The following is a 25,473-nucleotide window of genomic DNA, read 5'->3' as shown; positions in this document are numbered from 1 at the left end:
TTTCTTTTCTTTCTTTCTTTCTTTCTTTCTTTCTTTCTTTCTTTCTTTCTTTCTTTCTTTCTTTCTTTCTTTCTTTCTTTCTTTCTTTCTTTTCTTTCTCTCTTTTTCTTTTTCTTTCTTTCTTCTCTGGAGTGGTTTGTCACTTCCTTCTCTAGCTCATTTGACAGATGAGGACACTGAGGCAAACAGAATTAAGTGACTTGTCCAGTGTCATATAGCTATTAAGAGTGTTGGCCCAGATTTTAACTCAGGAATATGAGTCTTCCTGACTCCAGGCTCAGTGCTCTATGCACTGCACCACCCAGTTATCCTTAGTCATCTAGGCTGTTCACACTTTTGAAATATTCTTTAATTCTTCCATCATCTTCTGTTCCCATAGAAAATCAGTTTACCAGTTTTGTCAATCCTGCTTCTTAGCATCTTTCTCCACACTCACAGAATCCCTAGCATTCTTCAGGCCAATGTAACCTCTTATTTGAACTACTGCAATAGCCTTCTAATTGGTTTTTCTGCTTACCATTTATCTCTACACTTTCCAGTCTAACTTTATAGCTATCAAAATTTTAATATTAAAATCCAGGCTTGATTGTCACCTGTCTCTTCAAAAATGATCCATGACTATTACCAGTACAATAAGATCTAGCTTGGCATGCAATCCCAGCCCACCCCAACCCCCTTTCTCCAATCTTGCTCCCATGCTCTTATCCCCAAATGTTTTATATTACTTATTTTCATTCATTGTTTATTCCAGTCAAATAGTCCTGCTAGTTGTACATACATGGCACAACTGCTATACAACCATAAGAAAGTTCAATGAAATTTCTTGGGCTCCATTTCTTCATCAGCAAAATGGGAATTATATTATCTACTTCATGGAGATGAGGAATAAATTAGATAATGTGTGTTACAAATTCTGCAAGTTTTAGGACACCAAAGAAACTTCTTCTTTGTTCTTCATTTTTCTCACCTTCTCTCTTCTTTTTCTCCTTCTTCATCTTTTATCTGCCCAATCAATATTTTGATATCTCATCTCTATACATTTCCACAATGGATTGTCCATTTTCAAAATGCATCCTTTCTCTAAGAAAGCTTTCTCTGCTGTTTCATATACTTTTTATTCTTTTCTTAAAATCTAACTTAGGTTATATATTCTATTCAAGAGCTTTCCTGACTTCTATTCTCCTTAGTTATTAATGTGATTTCTCTCAAAATTTTTTAAATTTTGTTGAATAGCCTTTGAATTTTCTCTATTGTATAGATATTATATGTCCCCAAAGAATGCAAATTCTTTGAGGGTAGGATCTCTATCATTTTTGACATATCCCTAGCATCTAGACATTCTTTTTGTTGTTTTTTAGATATTTAAAAAAGCCTCTTCCTTTATATCTTAGAGTCCAAAATTGGTTCCAAGGGAGAAAAACAGTAAGGGCTAGGCATGGGGGTTAAGTCACATGCCTTAGGCCACATGGCTAGAAAGTATTTGAGGCCAGATTTAAATCCAGGATTTTCTATCTCCAGGCCTAGCCCTCAGTCCACTGAGTTACCTAGCCGTCCTAGAACCTAGATATTTAGTAAATATTTATTGAATTATCTAAACTATGCAATTTCCTTTCCCTCTTCCTCCTTCAGCATCTGGCTCTTAACACAGTGCTCTGGTCATAGGGAACACCTGGTAAATATTGGTTTATATGATTATAGTATTATATAACTATATCATATAAGTATATTATATTTTTTACATTACATTATAATACATTATACTATATTAAATATTATTGATCATAGATCTAGATCTTGGAGGAATTTCAGAGTTCATCTAGTTATACCCCCTATTATATAAATGAGAAAACTAGATGAAATTAAATAAATTATCCAAGATCAGAGGCAGCATTTGAATCCAAAGCTTCTAGATCTAGATATATTTTATATTATACTATTATTTTATTTTTATTTGCATGCAACAGGACCAGTCTTGTGGTTTCCATGATGCAGCTAGGTCTGAAGCAAACTTTCTCTACCAGTATAGGTTAGTACCTTTTCCATAACATAATCTTGGAGAGTCGCTTAAAGCACTGTTGGAGTTAAATGACTTACCCAAGAAGTCATGGGTGAAAGAAGGATAAAAACCTAGGTCATTTGGATTTAGAGTCCAGCTTTTTTATTGAGTTGGTGGCACAATGGATAGAATGCTGAGCATGAAGTTAGAAAAATTATCTTTGGGAGTTCAATTCTGGTTTCACACTTACTAGCTATGTGATTCTAGGCAAATTACTTAATCCTCAGTTTACCTCAGTTTCTCTATCTATAAAATGAGCTGGAGAATGAAATGATCATCCACTCCAGTATCTTTGCCAATAAAATCTCATGGACGATATGGTCCATGGGGTTAAAAGGGGTCATACATGATTAAACAACAACACATCTAAAAAAATATTCTCTTTTTGTTAAGCCATGCTACCTATTCACTAATTGGGTGAGGAGTGGGCCAACCTATCTCTATTCCATGCCCTGAGGCTTATATTTCAGTATTACTCATTAAACCAAAGTCTCTTTAGCAACAAGATGGTTCTCAGCTAGCAGTTACAATGAATTATCAGGCTATCTTACATGAAAAGTAGATGGAGGCATTATGTTTCCACACTTTTAGGAACCTCTTTTTAAGCTTATCACTTTTACTCATTTAACATCTTTCTCTGAAAAGAATTAAAAATTCAGACTACAAAGTTCTTTCAAGTGTCCCCCACTGTAACTTAATTTGTCTATTCTATTATAGCAGTAACTCAGAAAAATAACTAAATTAAAAAAAATCATTTAAAAGGCTGATGCCTTGATTGGCTTTTTATAGTGGATTTGTCCAATTTGGTGACTTAGGTAGAGAATAGGATTTTCTAGTGTGTCCTGAAAGGCAGTGATGGAACCCCATTTCTTCTTTTCTTCCCCAGACCTTCTTTTTCAGTATCAACAGGAGAGTTGGTGCTCAGCTCCCCAGAGATCTTTGGGGATAGTCTCAAGAAATAAAAAAGGAAAGGTAAAAGGATCTCGAATCTGTGTTATAATCTCATGTTAAATAGAGATTTCTGCTATGACTTGAGGAAATTGAAATACATGCATCTATATCCACATAAAGTTACAAGTAAAATGATATATGGTAATAGGTATGTATGTTTATATAACACATAAATGCATGTGGATCTCAGTGTGTGGAAGTTTGAGCAGGGAAGAAAAAAAACATGCTTGCAATCTCTAAGGATTTCTAGCTTTTCCTTCCAAATTCCCTGTAGAAATCAACATGCTAGTATATCTTGTCACTTTAGAAAAACATACAGAAACTGATATTTTTGGTGAAAATACCTTTTTAAAAAGTGGTTTCTTAAGACTACTAGTGGAAACAATTTTGATAGTGATCTGAGGAAGGACTTGGATAGAACAAAAACTTAAAATGGTATCTAGTTTGCAATGGAAGCTAAGGAAATACTATTCAGGAAGAAGTCTCGGGGTTTTTGGGGCTATGGGGTATCCTCCTGGTCCTTATTTCCTTAAGAGCCCAGGAGGTCCTCAGGCCTCAGTACTACCATCAAAAATAACATCTATCATAGAATTATTTAAGTTAAGTGCCTTGGGCAGAGAAATTATAGAAATGATGCTGGATAAATATGGGTTAAAAGGAAACTCAAAGGTCATCTAGTTCAGACTCCCACCATTTTACATAAAAGGAAACAGAGACCAATGAAATGAGTGTTTTATGTTGCTGTTATTATTGCTGTTATTTTTATCCCCCAAATCTTCACCTGAATTAGAATCCCAATGGAAGCAATTGGTGGGCAGAAAAAGATGATATTAAGGGACTCTCAAGCCAACAAAATCCATTGGTGATGGGGCTTAGCAGTACATAGTTCTGAATCAATAAAATATACTGTGTCCAGCTCTGTGCATTCAGCATCTCTCCAAAACTGAACTGGATTTTTTAAAAGGGATGTCCGAGTTCTGTATGTGAAATTCTCACAACTTCCAAGCCAAGCAGCATGAGACCCTCCTTCATCTAAGAGAACTCTAGTTTTGCCATCCTGGCATTGACATTGAACTGTCCCTCTATCACAGGGTGCCCCTCTGCAGTCACAGCTTTGATTACAGTCAGCACCAAAATATCCTAGTCTACATGCTGTAGAAAACAAGGCCAAGCCATTGATTGTTTTTTGTCATCTAATAGCTTGGTGGAGGAAACAGGATATTCTGCTGTTCAAAGTAATTTGTAACAGCGCTTACCAACCTGAGTGGTGCTGATGGAAAGCTCCATTTCATTAGTGTCCCTGAAACAATTTGAGATCTTTAATTAACAATACATGAGAGGGAGAGGCACTGGTTCCCATCTTCAGAATTTTAGCGGTATCTCTGAGAATTGGAACAATAAGATTCTTTTGCTTCTTAAAAAATACACATAACCCCAAAGAAAACAATCAAGACCTGGCTTTCATCGGGTATAAACTCCTGGATATCCCCTTTCTCCTTGATTTCAGCTGCCAATCATGTCTGACTCATTCACTAGTGCCAGTCTTATTCATAATTTCATTTTGTGGTTAGACAAAAATATCAGAATTGGGCAAAGTTATCTGATTGAAAAATAATATGTTTTCCAGAGATTACAGTGACCTCTCTACTTGGCTGATTTACATAGACCTTCAACTTCTTTCCCATCACAGTGGGAATAGTAGAGGTAGCTCTCAGTCTTGTTTATTCAGCAGCTATTTTAAGGAAATGTTATCAGAATAAATTATATTTACCTAGCGGTATGGTTTCCACCTCCCATCCTTTTTCTTCCAAGGTATGATTTCACCACTGGGAAAACACTCTCTGATGCCTGGGAACCAATTCCTAGCTTTAGAAGGTTAAGCCATTGGTCCAGGGCATCACAGCAAGGGTAGATTCTAACTGCTGGAACTTCATTTTTTCTCACTTCTCTTTCCTGGCATTACTTTAGAAAAATAGATACATTTCAGCTACCAAGTTTATATATATGTATATATAAAATATGTAATCTATATGTATATATGTATGTATTATATGGAGTATATATGCAGCCATACTGGGGAGGGGTTGCCCAAAGGCATTGAGAAATGAAATGACTTATCTAAGGTCATAAAACCAGTGTGTGATAGAGACTTTGCATTAGGGATGGTACTTGAGTGCTTTTTGTATACTATACCACAAGGGTTTTTTGACTAATAATCATACTTCAAATTTAAAGGGTTACAAAGCCTTAATATAATCATATTAATAATATAATTATACTAATATAATTATACCATAACCATTTTTTAAAAAAGGGAGACAAGTTCAGAGGGATTAAATGATTTTCCAAGTGTCACACAGCTAATAAGTCCAAAGTGGAATCTGAACCCTTTTCATCCAAGGTTCTTTCAGTTATAACTCACCTAACTGACACCGGTCTCCATGGAACCCAGGTGGGCTTAGCTGCTGGCATTCTCCAGTTCTATGGTCACAGGGCAATCCAGAACAGTTACAGGGCAATTTGCAGCCAGGACCATAGAAATCTGGTAGGCATTCTGCAGAATCCAAACAAAGACTAAATTATTTTAAGATAGACATTTAAGGCTACTTTTTAGAAATGAGCCCACAGAGTAGAAATAGACCTGAGAGTAGAAATATACTTCCTGTTCCCCATTTTTCTCCTTAAAGATACCTCTGATTATCATTGGTTTTAAAAAGTTAGCCTCAGTGAATAATAATAATTAATAATAATAACAGTAGCAGCTAATGTTCATATCATATTATATCAACCCTTTACAATTATTATCTCATTCAAACCTCACAACAACACCAGGAGGTAGAGAACAATTATTACCCCCATTTTTACAGATGAGGAAATTGAGACAAGTAGCAGTTAAATGACTTGCACAGGGTCACACAGTTGGTAAATAGCTGAGGTTATATCTGAACTCAGGTCTTCTGAACTTTTAGGTCCAGTGTTCTATGCATTGTGGTGCCATGCAGCTGCCACAGAGATGTTAAACCATTTTGATACAGTTGAAAGCATGCTAGATTTGGAGAATCTGGCTTCAAATCCTGAATCTACTATTTACCACCTGTACCTTGTGCAAGTTATTTTTCTTGTCTGGGATTTAGCTTCGTATAATGTAAAATGAGAGGGTTGGGTATATAGCCATCTTCCAGTTCAAAAACCTGTGAATGTTTGGTCTTAGAAATCCCCTCTTTAAATTCCTTTTACTACACAATATTATAGAAATACCTCAGTTCAGATCTTGCCTGTGATACATACAGACTATGTGACCTTGTGCAAGTCATTTAACCTCTTAATTTCCCTGAATATTGGTCTTCATGGAAAGAGGAATTTCCCCTATACCAATGAAACCATGCATCCAGTGCCTATTAATATCTCTAATATACTACAGATATAATTGAAACTTCTAATGCAGGGCAGATCATGACCTCCAGGTACAAAGGCTTATCTCTCACTTCTGAAAAGGAGATGGAAGGGACATTAGAGAGATTGAGGCAAATCTCCTCATTTTATGGATGAGTGAGATTAATTAAGAGACTCACTCAATTAATGAGGTCAGGTTAAACATATCAAGAACACCAGCTCAGGTCCTCTGACCTTCCAAAACCCAGTGTCCAAATCAATATTTTTTGATCCAGAACAGAAAGTATACTTCTCATGACTTTTTTTTGCTAGTTCTCTATTTAGTATTTTCCATTTACTTTGACTACAACATATTTATTCAACAAAGGCATGCTTCAAAAAGAATAATTACCCCAACCAATTTGTAACCTTCGGTCTCCTTCTCTAGTTAGGAGTCTGTGACATGGATCTGCTGGAATGGATGTTCTTTTCATCAGACAAATGGTTTTTTAGAGCCCAGATGGTAACCAGTCCAGGGCTCTCTTAACTGTTTAGTACACAATGGAGTGATTGGTTCACCTTAATCTTCTTAGTGTGAGATACCCTGAAATGGGATCTTTCTTCCACTGCTAAGGCTTACCCAGCACTACCTGACAGCAGAGGCTATGACAACGAGGGTAATTAGTCCATTGCTCCATGTCCCACTTCCTTACCTGCACATGGGGGATTAATGATGCTGACTCACCTCCTGGGGCCACTAGTAGATTAACTAATAAGAGACCACGGGGTGTTTGACAAAATGGAAAGCATCGTTAATAACAAGAAGAAAGGAAGTGGTCATCAGATTATACCTTCCTGGCATCTGTTGCCTTGGTAACCAGATTTGCAGGTGCATGAACCATTTTTGGCATTGCATTCCAGGGTGTTCTCCTCCACACACTGACATTCGGAAGAGCAGCCAGCTCCATAGGCTCCCTTGGGACAGGCTGCAAGCAGATTGAAGCAAATCGGTCACCTGCAAACTCGGCTTTCCCTAGTTTAAATTGTTAGCACACAGGCCTGACGCTCTGCAGTGCCTGATTATAGGGGGAAAAAACAAGGGGATCATCCTATCTGCCAAAAAAACAGAGAAACAAATGTCTTTTCAAATCAGGCAATTCATTTTCTTTTTGGCAACCTGATGTGAACAGTGAAGCCTGAACTACTTAAAAGGCTTTAGAGCGCCTGGGATTGCAATTCCAGCTCAGCATGCTCAACGGGTGCCTATCGTTAGAATTCTTTAAGGGCATCCTGGGAAAAGCGTGGTGCCATATTCATTCCACAGCAGCATAGAGATGATGGACAAGCTTCAGTGGGAAGAGTAGCCATTGTCTGAGTTCCCTTTTGTCATGCAGTCACCCAAAGTAATCTTACATACTCTGGATCTCAAAAAGTCATTCTTTGGGATGGAAGAATTATCTTGGACACATCTTGGGTAAATTGAGTTTGTGTTTCCTTCAGTGTTTTTCCATTGCTATTGAGTTGCAGCAATAGAAGTCAGAATGAGGGTTCTAATTGGAAAGGGCACTAACTTTGTATTCAGTAAACACATAATTGATTTTTTCCCAAAGAAACTACTAACCATAATTTGATCCTTTTTCAAAAAGATATCTCAGTATCTCTAATATATTATAAACATGAATGGACTTTCCCATCATTAACAGGCAAGGTGAAGAGAAGAATGAATATCAACAAATGGAGGATCTTTCTCATACGCTCAAGGACACCATATAATTATGTTATGCCCATATGGGTCTTAGCATATCAAACCAATTTGATGGAAAAGTTGTTACAGTCAACACTTCATTATCCTAACTAATGGAAAGGAACTTATAAGAGAAAATACGAAATGACTTTTAAGATGCTATTGTCACTCTCTGTTCCCTATATTCTTTCAGGTGGTCAGTTAGTATTCTTTCCAGACCCACTAATTTCAAGGGCTTTCCTATCTATTGCTATCTTTCTTAAATAGATGTTTCTCCCTTTCTGATTGTAAGCTTGATTTGGTTTCCATGGTCCAATTCTTGACTCTTCCTCCACAATCTAGAGGAGTTATGGAAACCTAGGAAACTAGTGAGACTCAATGGCCAAAAGGAAAATCAGTCTTGTAATCTGAATAAGGAAGGTGAGAGAAATCAGGTTGAGTATAACAGAACAGTGTTATAATCCCAAGTTTTATGATTATTTTGACAAATAAGCAAAGAGAATGGAGTTGCCTTCACTGCGATTTACTTTTGAAATAAAAATTCAGTTTTACATCTTAAAGAATGTCTGGTTGTTTAATGTATATGTGATGCCTTGGTAATAGCTTTAGACAGGGAGATTAAAGACTAGAATCAGTTCCTTAGCTATGCTTATAAAAATAATTAATGGGCTGAAACATTTTGTTGCGGTTTTCCTGAGACTTGAACAAGGTTAGAGTTGGGAGTGAATATGCAAAGAGAAGAGATTGGCTGGGATCCTGTTATGGAAAATGTCTTGAAGCTTTTAGTTTTAGAAAGTTTTTAATACTTTAAAGAAGTATCTGAACTCCTTAGAGGGAACTTTCTCTCTCTCTCTCTCTCTCTCTCTCTCTCTCTCTCTCTCTCTCTCTCTCTCTCTCAATATGTATATACATGTATATAATATATCACTACTATATATATATATATATAATATCACTACAACATATAAATATCCTGACCTTTTTTATCAGTTAGCTCTTCCTATGTTTTTTCCAGAAAATTTGTTTTATTAGTTACATAATCACATAATCTTTGATTCTGAAAGGACTTCAGTAGTCATCTTATAACATCTATACTAGAAAGAGAATCCCATCTATATCATCCTAAACAGGTCTTCTTGAAAGAGGGAACTAAAAATTCCAACTACCCGAACAAGACATAAAGGTTAACAAAGAAAATTTCCAAGCTGTGGAAACATATTTTTCTACTCATTCATATGTTTTCCCATGAGCCCTCCAAAGGAAAATGTTCAAATCACAGATAGGTGTTCATGGAGCATACACCAGATGTTGCTTGAGAAACATTAACGTTCCCTTGAGGGACAAATGTAACTCCACTGCCCCCAATTCTTTATGCACAATTATAAGGAATATCAGAAAACAATCATCTCACCAATATTTTTCATAACTTTATAAGAAAAAAGTTGACTATGTCCTTTTGAGATGGAATTGAGTAACTCTACATTTCTGAATCTTTATCAGTAGAGATTGGATAAAGAAATGAATATGACTTACTCAGATGGCAGAACCGACCATAGAGTCCTGGGTCACATAAACAAACTCCATAGACCCTATGGCAATAGCTGTGGTGGGCACATATACATTTCTTATTGCAATCCTTTCCAAAGAATCCTTTAGGACATCCTAGACAGTGTGAGGACAGAAAGAAACCATTGGTCTACGTGCTGCAAAATTATGCTTTTTTTTAGTAGAGATGGGTAATGTAGATATCTGAATTTGAATATTTCACAACTCTGACTTTTATTGGAATGATGTTAAAACATAACTCATACTTTATGATGTTTTAAGGTTTATAAAACACTCTTCTCAAAACAAATGCATGAAGTAGGTACATTATCTTTATTTTAATAGGCACCTTCGAAGAATGGTTGGAGCAATGATAGGATGTCAGTCACATGTATGTGGAAAGAGCTGGAGAATGAGGAAATCTTTATCTGTCCAGAGATGTGTGTATATAGGGAGAATTTTTCCAGGATAAATTTTAGGAAAAGATAAATAAAGGAAAGTAATAGAGGAGTACATAGGTTAATGACAACATGGAGCCTGCGTATGTGTCTCTGGTTTCTGAACGCAATTGAAAACCTTTGATTAGGCATGCTTTTTGGGGTCTTACATCCACTGTATTCACTGGTTATAGACACATGATGGGAGACCAGTTATATCAAAAGAGTCTAGATAGAAGAAGCCCTGTAGTAACAATATGGAAAGATCTGAGCCCAAGAACTGGACCTGTGTCTTTTCTTAAACTACTGGGTTCATGTGTGTCTATAGTCAAATACAACTGAAATGACTGAACAACAACAATAACAACAAAAAGGATTTCTTTGGAGATTCCTAGTTTTGGAGGAAACATGGAAATAACACAATTGATGAATAATTTAATAGGTTTGGTTTTATTCATTTTGGCTTATTGATTATGAGAAAGCAACTTTAATTTGCTAACCCATACTTGTGTGATTGACTCTTTTATGTCTCATGGCCATTTGATTCCTGAAACTCAACAATGAAGGACAGAGTTTAGAGTCTCTGTGTTTATATGTGTATATGTGACTATATGTGTATATATGGATAAATCCATATATATCATACCCCAGAATAATCACATGGCTTCTTTGAAGGAGAGAGAAAGTAAGTTCTTTGAGAACTAGAGTGTTGCTCAGTGTTTCTTGGTTCTTCCTTTGGTACCTGGTGGAAGGCACAATTATTAAAGTGAACATAATATTGTTGGTTATCTGGGACTCGTTGTTGAACAAGCTCAGTCAGGCAAGTGGATAGTAGCTCCTTTTTTGTTAAAAAGATTATGATAGTGTGACTCAATGATGTTAAATGACTTATCTAGGGTTACAAGGGTATTAATGTATAGTGAGTATTTGAAGAGCATATTATGTTATTAACTTTATGAATGCTAAAATGAATGAATATGGGCTCTATGAAGCAAGTTTCTGGCCCATGACCAATGAATCAATAATCATTTATGAAGAGACAGGAAAGATTTGAACTTAGATTTTCATTATTATAAGACTAATATATATCCATTATGCTTAACTGCCTCTAAAAATTAGACTCTGAAGGGCGACTTGACTTGCCCATGGCCATATGCCTAGTAAGCATCAGAGCTGGCTTAGATCCTCTAGATTCCAGCTGGAGCATTCGTTTTTTACATTGATGATGATTATAACACCATCCATCAAGTCATTTAAACTGTTTAAAACATTTTTATAAGTATCGAGCCTTAATTTCATGGAAAAGCCTATGTGGTAGAATACTGAATGAGCCAGCCATTAGCAGGTTTCCTATTAAAAGGGACCAGGTACTCAAATAGAAATCATCTTCGGTTGAAGACAGGATTCCATACCATCTTCACAGATCATCCCATGAACTCCAGGGGGACAATGACATTGGCCTGTTAGAGGGTCACAGGATCCTCCATTCTGACACTTACAGATACCATCACACTCTTGTCCATAGGTCCCTGGGGGGCAAGCTGTAAAGAAAATGGAGAAGATGAATGGAGGAGCCCATTCATTGAATAACCAGGAGAGAAAATAATGTTTCTGTCATCTTGGTACAATGATACCAGGTAATTAAAGAACCAAGCCACTTGTAGAATTGGGAAATGTCACTCTTAGGTTCCTATATTGGATGATACCACAATTCCTAAGGGACTTGTCACTATAAATGGATGAAAAATGAGAGTTGAAAGAGCAGGTAATAAGGATCAAATACAAAATTTGCTTTTTCTGGAAAAACTTTAACCTCAAAATTTCAAAACTATTCTGAAGTCTTTGCTGTACAAATTTGGGCCACATTAATGAGATATAAATTACACATACTCCTCAGAAAATGAGAAGAAAATTTAAAAAATTATGTATTTTTAACTAGCAGCCAACACAATGAAGGCTCTCTTGAGGGTTCAGGGATGTTTTTGCATTGTCAAAGATTGATGAAGTTAAGCAAACAATCTTGTTTGTAGGAAGATTTTAGTACTTCAATGCAAAATAAATTGGAAATGGACCTTGCAACTTTATTTTCATCTTAATTTGAAGCAATGCAGCTGCTAGGATAATCTTTGCTAACCACTATAAATGATTCTTGATTTTTTTAAAGCCACATTAAACAATTGAGAAACTATATGACGTATCTGTCTCTACCTCTCATTTTATACCCTGTCTCCCATGGTAAAATGGGAAGATATTTTCCATTTCATTTATTTTTTCTTACTTTTCAATTATTTGCCTAAAATGAAAGGAAGAGAGGAAAAAAGAAAAGGAAAAAATAAAAAGGAAGGAAGGATGTTATGGCAGGAAAGACACTAGGGAAAGACAAAGGGAAGAAGGGATAGAAATGAGGAAGGTAAGGAAAGTAAGGGGGATGAAAAGAGTAGGGAAAGGAGGAAAAAAGAAAGATAGGGAAGAAAGATGGGAGAGAAGAAAGAAGGAAAATGATGAACTAAATATTTTATAGTAATTATTACATTTTTCTCCTACTTTAATCTTTTTTTTCAAAATGGATAATATTTCTTCTCCAGACCCAGATACCTTCAATTAAAATGGGTTTTTCTAACAAAATTTAGAAAGTAAAAGATAAATAAAAGGGATGAATGATAGAAATACTTAAACATGATGAATAATCCTAATTCCTATGAGAAATTCAGAGAATTTCTAGAGTCTAGCAATACTGTAAAACATTGAGATCCTACTGTATTGAATTTTAAAGCAATTGACATGTCATTGGGAATGGGACATTTCATAGATTGATACTTATTAAGCACATGAAGCATGCTAAACATTGTCCAACAATAACAATACTAGCCCCTCTCTTGCCAGATTTTACTCCTACTTTGATTGAGAAAAATATGAAGCTAAGGAAATAAAAGTGAGAGAATATATCTTGCTATAGATAGAATTGATAAAATTAATGATATACTTGGAAGGTAAATTATATTATCCTTTGAAATATCACACAGGCTATTTTAGATCTATGGATAATACACAGCATTGATGAAATATGGATACAAATATTACTAAATGAAAGAGAAAAAAACTCTTTAGTTTTTAGTAGTAGAGCTCAGATCAGAACTGGAGGCCAGACATACTAAGGATTTAGTCATTTCACTATGAAGCTTCATTAAAATGCCAAAGAAATTCTATTGCTGCATGTCTGATGCACCTCACTCCTTCAGTCTCATATCCCCAAAGATATCTCACCAATCTTTTAAAATTTTGCTCAACTAATCTCTTTAGCGAAACCTTCCTGGATGAATCTAAAAAGGTAGGGTGGTTTCATGCGTAGTGATGAACTTGGAATCAGGAATTTCTAGGTTCAAATCCTGCCTTGGACATGTAATAGTTTTGTAACCTTGAACAATTTACTTATCCTCAATTATTTATCTATAAAATTAGACTGGAAATAGACTGTCTCTAAAATTGTCTTCAACTTTAAATCTATGATCTTTAAATCTTATCTTGCTCTAGTTAAGAATTCCAAACTCAGTCACTACTGAAATTCAGGTCTATTTTGTTGGCTCACTTACTCAGAGCTAGTACTTTGTAATGGATTTATTTATAATGTCTTATACTTTATATATATACATATATATACACACATACATACACATATATGCTTATATATACATATATATATATATACATATCTTATACTTATGTATATGAATGATGTATCTCTCCCATAAAAGGTAAGCCATACGGGCAAGGACTATTTTATTTTGCTTCTTAAAAATCTTTATCCTTATCATCTAGCACAATTATTTCCACAAAGTGGGGGCTTAATATGTATCTGTGGAACTGAATTCCTCTCCCTTTCCCATTAGGTGATTCAGAGCACTTGTCTTAAACCAAATAGACCAACATTCAGGTCTCTGCTCTGTTAATACTATCCATTTGAAAGAGAAATAGATTTGGAGTCAGTAACCATCAGTTTAAATTCTACACCTACTATTTACTACTTGATCAAATTGCTTAAAATGTCTTTAAAGCCTCTCCTGAGATGTGCATCTTCAAAGCAAGAAGTTTGGGCCCATTAAACTCTAAGTTCTCTTCCATTACTTACAAGCTGTGCAACAAGTCTCTAAATCACTTATGAGCCTAAACCTAAATTTATTTACATTTTGAACATTGAAGATCTGTTGGACAATGCCCAGAATGCTTCATGTGCTTATTAAGTACTGATCCATGAGATATTCCTTTTCTAGTAACATGTCTACTGCTTTAAAATTCAATTCAGCAGGATTTCAATGTTTCACTGGGCTTCTATGTGCTAGAAATTTTCTGAGTTTCCAATGGGAATTTAAACTATTCATTATGCTTAAATATTTCTCCCATTTATCCCTTTTCTTTATTTTTTATTTTCAAAATTCTAATAGAAAAATCCATATTAATTGCTACAATTTTAAAAAAATAGTTAAATTTTCATTGACATAAGATATATATATATTTATGATTGTATATATGTCATATATATAATATTTCATATCATCTACACCCATCAAATGAGATGATATTTTTAAAGCACTTGGTGTAGTGCGTGGGAATCAAATAATCTAATAAATAATTGGTCTTAAATCAGTGCTTATTCCATTCCCTTCTCTAAATTTAAAAATATAACTAATGGGAACAATATACAATGATCGACTGAATGACTTGACCATTATCTACAAGGCAAGGATCCTGGACAATTCCAGGACAATGATATTATGACAAAAAAGGCTATCCACCACCATAGAAGGAACTAACAGAATTTGAATGTACATTGAAGTATACCATTCTTTATTTTTCCTCTTCTTTACCTTATTTCCTCTATGAATTTTTCTCAAGTGTAAATGATGTGTATTCTTTAACAAATGATGAATATGGAAATATGTAGTATATGATTACAAGTGTACAACCTATGCTATATTACCTGCTGTCTTGGGGATGGGGAAAGGGTGAAAAGGAAAGAGCACAAAAAATCAGAAAACTCTGATTTAAAATTATATCGATATGTAATCTGGAGATTTAAAAAAAATCTCACTCCCTTATTTTATGCACGCAATGAACCCTAGTAATGAGGGTTAAGAGAGGGTGTGATGGTGGAAACAGTTCAGCAAAATGAATCAATACATCACTCTTGTCTGGTAGTATTTGTAATGTTCCAGTTCTCTAGGTCCCCACCTCTTCAAAGTGGGGAGGATGCTGATGAATGTATTCTTTTAAAATTAAGATTTATTAATGATTTCTTCAGTGTAAGAGAAATTAAAATAAATACTGGTTAGATGAAAAATTAAAAAGAATTAATAAATATATTTATTTCTTGTTATTTCATGAGATCATATACAGGGAAATATTCTTCTTACATTAATAAATCCACTTATTTCTTCATGATAATATTAGTACATTAGGAATTTACACAGTTGCACAGTGCTTATATAGTGGTTGTCTTTATTGTATCAAGGTCTTTTTTCCAATATTTTTGGAAAAAAAAATTTGGGCTGACCTGTCAGTGCTTTTCATGACCCTATCTAAACATTAAATGAATCCAAAGCAAGTTCATTGGCCAGTGATGGGGTTCTATGGAAAGACATTGACAAAAATTGCATGGAATAAGAAAATATAGAGACTCTGGTCCACATCAGCATAGGATGTGCCATCTAATCATTGTGTCAATGAGCCTAAGGGCTCACAAAAATTACAGAGCAATATATTCCAATCTGACAGAGTTGAGAAAGGTAATTTCATTTCTTACTCTGCACTTTATGGAATTTAGAAATTCAATTATACATATGAACATATATATTCTATTTAGTGGAGAATCATCAAATATGGTGGCTATTATCTCAACTCCTCAATTTCATGATAAGTTTTATGGCATCTAAAGCTTTTCACAGTCTAACCCCCTTTTAATTTTCCTGTCTTCTCACAATTTATTCACTTCCATACATTCTATGATCTATCTATATTATCCTACTTGTTCCTTGAACACAAAACTCCATTTCTCGTTGTTACATAATTGCAAATGGATGTCCCATATGTCTAGAGTCCAGTGATGGGCAAACTTTTTAAAGAGGGGGCCAAAGGAAAGGAAATGCTAATCTGTCAGTCTGTTTCTAAGGCAACTCTTTTGAAGTTTCATTGTATTGTATGTTACTCATTGTATTCGTTGGATTAGGTATAATGTCATGTGGCAGGATAAAACATTTCAGGGATCCCCCACCCCAATCTGGCCTGTGGGCCATAGTTTGCCCATCACTGGTGTAGACAGTTTTCCTTTATCACTTTCACCTCCTATTTTTTCTAGCTTCCTTTAAGTTTCAGTTCCAATGCCACATTCTGTTGGATGCTTTCCCCATTCCCCTCAGATATTCTTATCTCCCCTCTGAGATTACTTTCGATTTGCTCTGTATAGATTTAATATTAACCTTGTTATTCTCATGTTGTCTTCTCCATTATATTGTAAGATTCTGGAGTGCCAGGGCTATTTTTTGCTTTTCTTTGTCAATAGATCATTTGGTACAATGCCTGGTACATAGAAAGTGTTGATTCAGTTCTTATTGTTCATCTTTCATTTTTCTCAACTTGTGAGTGAATTGGATTTAAATGAAGCAGAATCACAAAAGACATCAGTTCCACTCTCTCCTCCAGAGCCATCCAAGTCCAGTGGCAAGGACAGAGTCCGAGACAACTGGTGATGGCCCAGGATGCAGTGGATGATCTTGTTGTCTTTAATATCTGGCAAATCTCCAAGCACTCCACAGTGACTGCTTTAGCCACCTTCATGATCGTTGGAACAAACTGTTTTCATCTGCTCATTCCTTGGAAGGAGGTCTTCACATGCCTGGAGTAGACATCTCCCTAACTCACTGATGGATCTGAGGTGTCTCAGTCACTCTTAACCTGTTTGATGATTTTACTAGACTTCTTGGAACCACAAATGAGAGGTGGGTACCAAATGTTTATGAGTAGCTCTGAAAGGGCTTGGTAAACCCTCATGTCAGAAGCACTAGCCCTTCCACAATAGTCCATATGCCCTACTTACTACTTATTGACTATTGACTTACTATATCCATTTGACAATGGCATTTAAAGGAACTTCATTCTCTGTAGTCCAATATGTCAAGATTTCTAGGTTTGGCAATCAGTACTGGACAGTACACAAAAATGCAATTTTAGCCAAATTGTCATTACTCAGTGGGTAGGGTTTTCTCTGTTTGACCTTAAATTTTGATTTTAGCCTTAGGAAACTCCTGGTGAGAAAACTCACCCCATTATTGCAGATCAATCAGTGCTGCAAAGCATTGAACATTTATCTCTGCATGACAGGCATATATCTCTGATAATTCTCATAAATCTCTGCATGATAGTCACTATGCCACATTGAGGGTATACAAAGAAAAAGCAGAAACAGTTGTCAACCATAAGGAGCTTACAATCTAATTGGCGTACAGCATGTACAAAAATCGGCACTTATACACACATACGCAAGCCCTGTTTGCTGCTTCTCTAAAGAGCAACAATTTGGCACTCACAGCTTTAGAGAGGAGCTTGGGGCATTGAGAGGAAGATAAACTTCCCAGGGTCATCTAGCCTGATTGTATTGGAGATAGGGCTTGGACCAAGGTCTTCCTGATGCCAAGACTGCCTCTTAATTAACCACAGAACAGAGTACTAAATGTGGAATCAAGAAGTCTAGAGTTCAAACTCAGCCTCAGACTATTACTAGCTGTGTGACTCAGAGCAAGATACTTTCTCATTGTTTTCCTTAGGTACTTTGTCTTTAAAATAGTTCCTACCTTGAATGATTGTATTTGTTTATTTTATTTAAAATATTTGTTTCATGATCCCCTGCTTCCCTACTCCATGCCATGAGCTGACAAGCAGTTCCACTGGATTATACATGTTTCATTCTTCAAAACCTATTTCCATGTTATTCATATCTGCAGCAGAGCAATCCTTTAACATCAAAACCGTAATCGTATCCCTATCAAGTTACGTGATCAATCATATGTTTTTCTTTTGCATTTCTGCTCCCACAGTTCTTTCTCTGGATGTGGATAACATTTTTTTTTCATAAGTTCCTCTGAATTGTCTTGAGTCATTGCATTGCTGCTAGTACAGAAGTCCATTACATTCTATTTTACCACAGTGTATCAGTCTCTGTGTACAATGTTCTTCTGGCTCTGCCCCTTTCACTCTGCATTAATTCCTGGAGATCTTTCCAGTTCACATGGAATTCCTCCAGTTTATTATTCCTTTGAGCACAATAGCATTGCATCACCAAGATATACCACAGTTTGTTCAGCCATTACCCAATTGAGGGACACCCCCTCATTTTTCAGTTTTTTTACCACTACAAAGAGTGTGATTATACATATTTTTGTACATCTTTTTCTTTATTATCTCTTTTGGGTACAAACTCAGCAGTGGTATGGCTGGGTCAAAGGGCAGGCATTCTTTTAAAGCACTTTGCGTATAGTTCAAAATTGCCCTCCAGAAAGGTTGGACTAATTCACAACTCCACCAGCAGTGTATTAATGTCCCAATTTTACCACATCCCCTCCAACATTTATCACTTGAAGGATTATATTTATAAAGCACTTAGCACAGTACCTGGCACAATCAGATGCTTAATAAATATACTTGCTTATTTTCTTCATATTACAGTTTGAATTTTAAAATTTGAGACGAGACCTGTCCTTTGTCCCCACAGCCAGGGAGCTAAAACTAAGCATCAATAATGTTTTTAATAATAAAAATTATATTATAAATTATAAAAATATATGATATAATAAAATTATAAAAGTCAAAATGAAGTAGTCCTATAAAGAATTAAAAAATGTGCTTTGCATTTAGTTTTTCACATCTTTTGAGGAGCAGGGAGGGATAAATATTTATTAAATACCTAATATGAGCCAGGCACTATGCCAAGGGCTTTACAATTATTATTTCACTTGATTCTCACAACAACCCAGTGAGGTAGTTACTTTATTATCCCCATTATAGAGCTGGCACATTTCACTTCATTAAATAGATCTTCAATGGGATATAATTTATATATATATATATGATTTATTCATATATATTATACATCCATATTATATGTAATTTAATTTATTATATATATTACAAAATTTTATCAAATTATTCCTTCTCTAATGTGGGGAGTGAAGGGATGGAGGGAGGTATATGGGAAATTTAAGGTAACAAACAAACTTATACTGGAAAAATATTTTTTTTATTCATACTCATAGAAAGGGGGTTGTTTTGTTTAATGTTTGTTATTTTAGCCTGGATATTTTATCATGATGAGATCATCTCAAGAAATAAATACAGTTCTATTTTATGTCTATATATACATATACATATAGGTATTTCTGCATATATAGATACAAAATATCCAAATATCTTTGGATAGCCAAGCTTTATTTCCTTTGTGAAGGGGGATATCTTGCCAGGAATGAAAACATCATGTAAATGGAAGGAATTTTTAAAGCTTTTGGAAGACAAGAACCCTTTATTAACTTTTATAACTGATGAATAAATATGATACTCAAAGAAAACAACAATCTAATTTGGTTACAAGTTTTCTAAGAAATGTAGAAACAAACTCTCCTAATTTTAAGTTGAAACTTTGATCTATATATTTTTATTGACCATCTTCCTCTTAAATATATAAGATCATAAATGAAGGGCTGGAAAGGACTTGAGAAGTCATTCCGTCTAACCATTTTATCTTACAGAGAAGGAAGCAGAAATTCAGGGATGTAAAGGTATCAGACCAAGGCTGAAAAAGGATTCAACAGTCAGGATTCAAATTGGGGCTGTCTGATACTGGAATTCATACTTATTCCAAGCTCCTTCAATGGAAAGGCAATGCCACTTTTTGTCTTTGTAGTTCTAAACATAGCATCTTTCTTCTATCTGATGATCCCTCCCTACTCCCTCACTTTGAATCAGTATCGTGTACTCACTTTCATTACAGAGGATGCCACCCCAGCCAGCTGGGCAGAGACAGCCACTCTTTTCCTCATTGCACTCGCCTCCATTCATACAGTCTTCACAAACCAAACTACAGTCATGTCCGAAAGTGTCATCTAAACAGACTAGAATGATAAAAATCAGGTCAGAGAGCTCATAAGTCTATTCCCCAGAGAGACAAAACATCAATCAATTAATTAATTAAACAGCCAACAAAATTTTATTTATTGATCATTCTAAGCCAAGAACTATGTGATTCAGTAGGAAGGGAAAATCCCAAAGAAAACCTTCCTTTCCCTCTAATAGGTACGCTGCTACATACCATTGGAACAGCCTTCTCCATATCGATGAAACCCAAATGTCTCTGTCAATTGACCACATTTATTAGACTCTTATTATGTGCCAGATACTACTCTCAGCTCTGGGGACTCAGCTGAAAAATGCCATCTCTGCCCTCAAGGAACTTACATTCTAATGGATCCAGTTTTTCCTCTGACTCTATTAATCTCAAAAGTTTATTTTATTTATTTTCTATCATTTATATTATTTTATAGAAGAAGTGCTGCTGAAACTCTAGATTACATTCAAGGCAATCAAAGAAATTGGTATTATTCAAGAATGATTGGTTTGGGGTACTTAAGAAATGGGTACACATGTGCCTACATACAGACATGCATATATACATATATATTTGTGTTTATACACACATGCACACACATATAAATAAATAAAAATATATATATATACATATATATATATACATATATCTGTTGAGTGAGTTGTCTAGGGATTCGAAGAGAGGGAGATGAATTGAAGCTCTAAGTAATTATCAGATATTAGACTGTGAACTCCTTGAGAGCAAGGACTAACACTCTTACCTTCTATTTTAGAATCAATACTGTGTATTGGTTCCAAAGCAGAAGAATTTAGGTAAGGGCTAGGCAATGGGGATTAAGTGACTTGCTCAGGATCATACTGCATGCAAGTGTCTAAGGCCATATTTGAATCTAGGACCTGTCATCCCTAGGCCAGACTCTCAATCTACTCAGCTAACTACCCCCACCTATTAGCTTATTAACTCGCTGACATTATTTCATGTTTTTTAACCCCATGTAGTTCCTTTTTCTTTTTCTTTTTTAGCTTGTGGATTCAGCTTCAATAACTTTAGCCATGGCACATCATTTCTGTATTTTTTTAATTTTAGGGGTTTCCAGAGGATTGAGGAAACCCACTACTCTGACCATCTTGCTCATTAATCTTAAATGAATTTTCAAAATAAAAAGGAAAGAACAACGACTCTGAGTGGTTTCTTTTCACTTACCCACTTTGTGTAAAACAGTGAATTCTCCTAGAATATCTCTTTCTTCTAGTCCACCTTCATCTTCATAATTGGGATTTGAAGCAACAGCATAATTAAGTAGTTGAGAAGGTCTCCTGTAGTGAAGATCTGGGAACCTCACAACTTCCAATTCTTCTTTCTCCTCCAATTCATCCTCATCTAAAGCTAAAACCAAAGAGGAAAATGACTGAGCATTTCCATCCTTAGTAGGGAAAAGGCAAGGGTGATGGGAGGTGGGCATGTGTATATGTGTGTAGAATTGAACCAGGATGGATGAGAGAAATGAGAAGTTTGAACTACACATACTAGCAGGGGGTAGTGAAAAGGGAAAATTCTTTGTAGCAAGGCCAATTCAAATAGACAATCACAAAGAAAGGTTAGAAGCCATGAACACAAAGGTAAAATTGCAATAGAAAGAGGACAAAGAGAGGAGAAAAATAGTTCTAGTTTAGGAAAAAAAAAAAAAGAAAGGTTCGAAGGATGGACCGAGAAAAGGAAATTGCATTTTTCCTCTACCCCTCATAAAGGAGAAAAAATTCTAAGTAGTTTAAATATGGTTAAAGAAAAGGAAATACCCTCATAGTAACTTACGGATGCACGTTTTTCTGTTACTATCAATTTGGTAACCTTCCTCACAGAGACATTCGTATGATCCCAAAGAATTAATACAGAGCTGGTCGCAGTCGGTAATGTCATCCAGACACTCATCCACATCTAAGAAAGAGAGAGAACACAAGGCATCCTCCTGGGTGTTGACTTGGGAAGCAGAGCTTGTGGACTGAAAGGCATAACCATGATCATTGTTCCACCTTACATAGGGTCCTCTGACACAAAATAAAGCCAAGAAGAGTTCACAGACTGGAAGACTTTTCCCCAGCACAGATTGCTAAAGCTACCTTTAGCAACTTGGCAAATTCATTGCTCTTCTGGGGACACAAACTTCCTGGGATCTCAGAACTAGCTGTTGGCTCAGATGATGAAGGCTTATAGTATACATCCTACAAAAATGTCCCAGTCTGTCAGATACTTTGCAGAATGTAAAATAGAATGGTTAATTAGGATAAGCTTTGCAGGACGTATTACTTTAGGTTGTAACTTGATTTCCTTAGTTTTTTGTTGTTGTTTTTGTTAGGAGGGCTGCCATGAAGTCATTAAGATCTGGATTCAAGTCCTTTCTCTGACATGTGCTAGCTAGCTTTATGACTACTGGCAAACCACTGAATCTTTTGTTTGGTCTCAGCTCTAAGATTAGAAATGACATGTGAGATGCCAATCAACATGGTGGATGTCATTTGCACACCAGTGGTTCCCCCACGCAAATGAAATCACAGATCCAGATTCTTACCCCACAAATAATTCATTCATTAAGGAACCATGAAAGATTAAAAGGAAATAAGTTGCATCATTCTGCTGTGAAAGAGGCATCTTGATCCAATCCCTTTTTGGCAAAGGAGGAATCGGGACAAAAAAAGATAACTAGTGAATAGCCATCAGTAGAATACCTAACTCCAAAGAACTCTCAAAGATCTATGGGATATCCAGTGGTCAGTTGGGCTATCCTTCTCTAGATAGGACTCTTCTGTTGCATGAGCAGTCTCATTCCTGTAGGTCAGACAAAGTCTTCACTAATTAAAGTCAGCAAGAAGGTACGCCACCGAATGCCAGTGTCTTTTTGTAGCCTCCCAAAGGAAAGAGCATGCCTGCGTACTTTAAATACCATTCTGTAAACCCAGTGATTGATCCATTTGGTCGGAAGTTTTTTCTGGATTTCTTGAAATCACAAACCTAACTGGCATTTGTCTTTAAGTTGCTTATGAGTAAGATAACCAAAAATTTCCTGGCAGAATCTAAGTCTTTTAATAGGAGTAATGAAAATCAGTGTAAAAGTCTGAGCCGGGACTTTGGGGAAGTCTCTCACCTATGGGAGGAGTAGTTTAGATGGGGACTGGAGGCTAATCCTTTAAGATGGTCTCAGAGAGCTGAAGCATTCCCAATTATGGTATATATACACACCAGTGTGTACACGCATGGCTATGTAATCTTCCCTTTGGCTCATCCGCCTGATGAACAGATGGTCCATGAAATTCAGATTTTTAAGCCCCTAATTCACTGGACCCAGTGTTTGGTTGGAATTTGGTCAATGTTAATATACGCCACCACTTTTAGAATGTGCGCCTTGCAAAACAAAAAGGGTATTCTTTTATATCCCTTCCTTTTTTTGGTCTTTGGAGACTGGACAGCTCAGTTATATAAAGCAGAGCATCTCGGTATCAAGAGAATTTAGGAATTCATTACACTGAATAAAGAAAAGCTATTTTCTCTGCAGCATTTGGAGCTTTAATATAATTTTAACTGCTATTGGTACAGATGTAGATCATCTAATCCTTATTTCAATTTCAAGAAAACTTTTATGAGTCAAAATAATAGCAATAATAACCAAAAGATGAAAAAACACCGTCGCCTTTAATGCAAGCTTTCACAAATTAAAAAGGCAACAACAATCCCACAACAATGAATTATATAAGGTATTGGTAGTGAAATTAAAGAAAACTCAATTAACTCTGCTCTATTCATTCAAACTCATCTAAAATGATCTCTTTAGATACAATTTAGACATCATCCAAGAGCAAAATGAGTTATTTTGACCAAATACTCATTAGAAAGCTATAAAACTAGCATTTCTTTTAAAAAAGCATTTGTCATTTAAATATAGTAGATGACAAAATAGGGGAAGGGTGGGCTGTGAATGGATCAATGGGAGCCAATGCTCCTGGCTTATATTATGGGCCATTATAATAACCTCTCAGAGTTTTATAACCTTTAGAGTTTGTGTGGCCTGTCTCACCTTGTAGTAGCCCAGGAATAGTCCAGATATTATTATGCCTATTCTATGGATGAAGGGATGAACAATAAGAAGGATTAAATGATTTGATCAAGGCAATGTGGGTTTTGTGTTAGGACTGAGATTTGAATTCAGTTCTTCTAGTGAATTTGGTGTTCTTTCTGCCATAAAAACAATGCCTATTTGTGTAGATGGATGATTAAAATTTCAAAGCATTTAACATTTTTAAGTTAAAATAAGTTTTTTTTTAATTCTGTGAGATATTTGCAATTAGTATTATTCTATCCATTTCTCAGATGGGAAAACTTAGGCTTAGAGTGCCAGTAAATTCTAACCATGAGATTTATATGTAGGTATTTTCAACTTGACTCTAACCACTGTCCAACCCTGACTGTCTGTTACTTTGGTGCCTACTCATTTCAGGCAGTCCATGTTATAATATAACTCTCTTGAATACCTAAAGATTATATCAATAAACTACTCTGGGTGCTCATACTGGTGATTTCTACAAGCTGCAACCTTTGCATCACCCCATTCACAGCTCTTTGCCTGCATGTTGTCAGTGTTCCTTTAATCAAGTCAAGTGAAAAGGATTATGGTTTACTGAACAAGATGCATCCCTTTCTCCCTCCACACACACCCCCTATTGTAGTGTAGGTATAATCTCTTGGAGACAAATCCCAGATATTTACCATCACACCCACAGCCATCAGGACTGAGCTGAAATCCTGTCTTGCAATCACATTCGTAGCCTCCCAAATAGTTGATGCAGAGCTGGGAACAGCAGGCTTGTCCACTCTCACACTCATCAAGGTCTGAAAGGGGAAAAAAAGGGGGTCATTTCTGTTGTTCAGCATTCACGTAAATTGTAGAATGATGGGAAACATCATTAGATGGAGTCATTGCAAGATCATTTCAGTTTTCCTGATGTTCACAATGTATACAGAAGGGGAAAAGACCCTTGTCTGGATCCCCCATAGCTCTCAACTATTTTTGTACACTAGATATATTTATTTGGTATTTAAATAATTCAATGCTTATTTTTAACATAAGGAAAGAGGTCTTCCTGCCCTTTAATTGATGGAAAAACTTGATGACATAAACACACACACACACACACACACACACACACACACACATACACACAGAACTGAAGGACAT

The 25,473-nt window shown here is 35.7% G+C and overlaps 1 protein-coding gene across 1 annotated transcript in view; it reads right to left on the bottom strand.

Moving 5' to 3' along the window:
* MEGF6 (multiple EGF like domains 6) overlaps nt 1-25,473 on the bottom strand; it is a 784,368-nt gene that overhangs the window by 152,255 nt on the left and 606,640 nt on the right. Inside the window, 8 exon segments of the mRNA XM_044669545.1 lie at nt 5,430-5,561; nt 7,231-7,365; nt 9,657-9,785; nt 11,518-11,646; nt 20,125-20,256; nt 21,453-21,635; nt 22,062-22,184; nt 25,005-25,127. Coding sequence (XP_044525480.1) covers nt 5,430-5,561; nt 7,231-7,365; nt 9,657-9,785; nt 11,518-11,646; nt 20,125-20,256; nt 21,453-21,635; nt 22,062-22,184; nt 25,005-25,127 — 1,086 coding nt within the window.

The sequence above is a fragment of the Gracilinanus agilis genome, chromosome 3 (assembly GCF_016433145.1).
Source record: "Gracilinanus agilis isolate LMUSP501 chromosome 3, AgileGrace, whole genome shotgun sequence".
NCBI lineage: Eukaryota > Metazoa > Chordata > Mammalia > Didelphimorphia > Didelphidae > Gracilinanus > Gracilinanus agilis.
The sequence above is the reverse complement of the archived record's forward strand: the minus strand, read 5'-3'. Positions and strand labels throughout refer to the sequence as shown.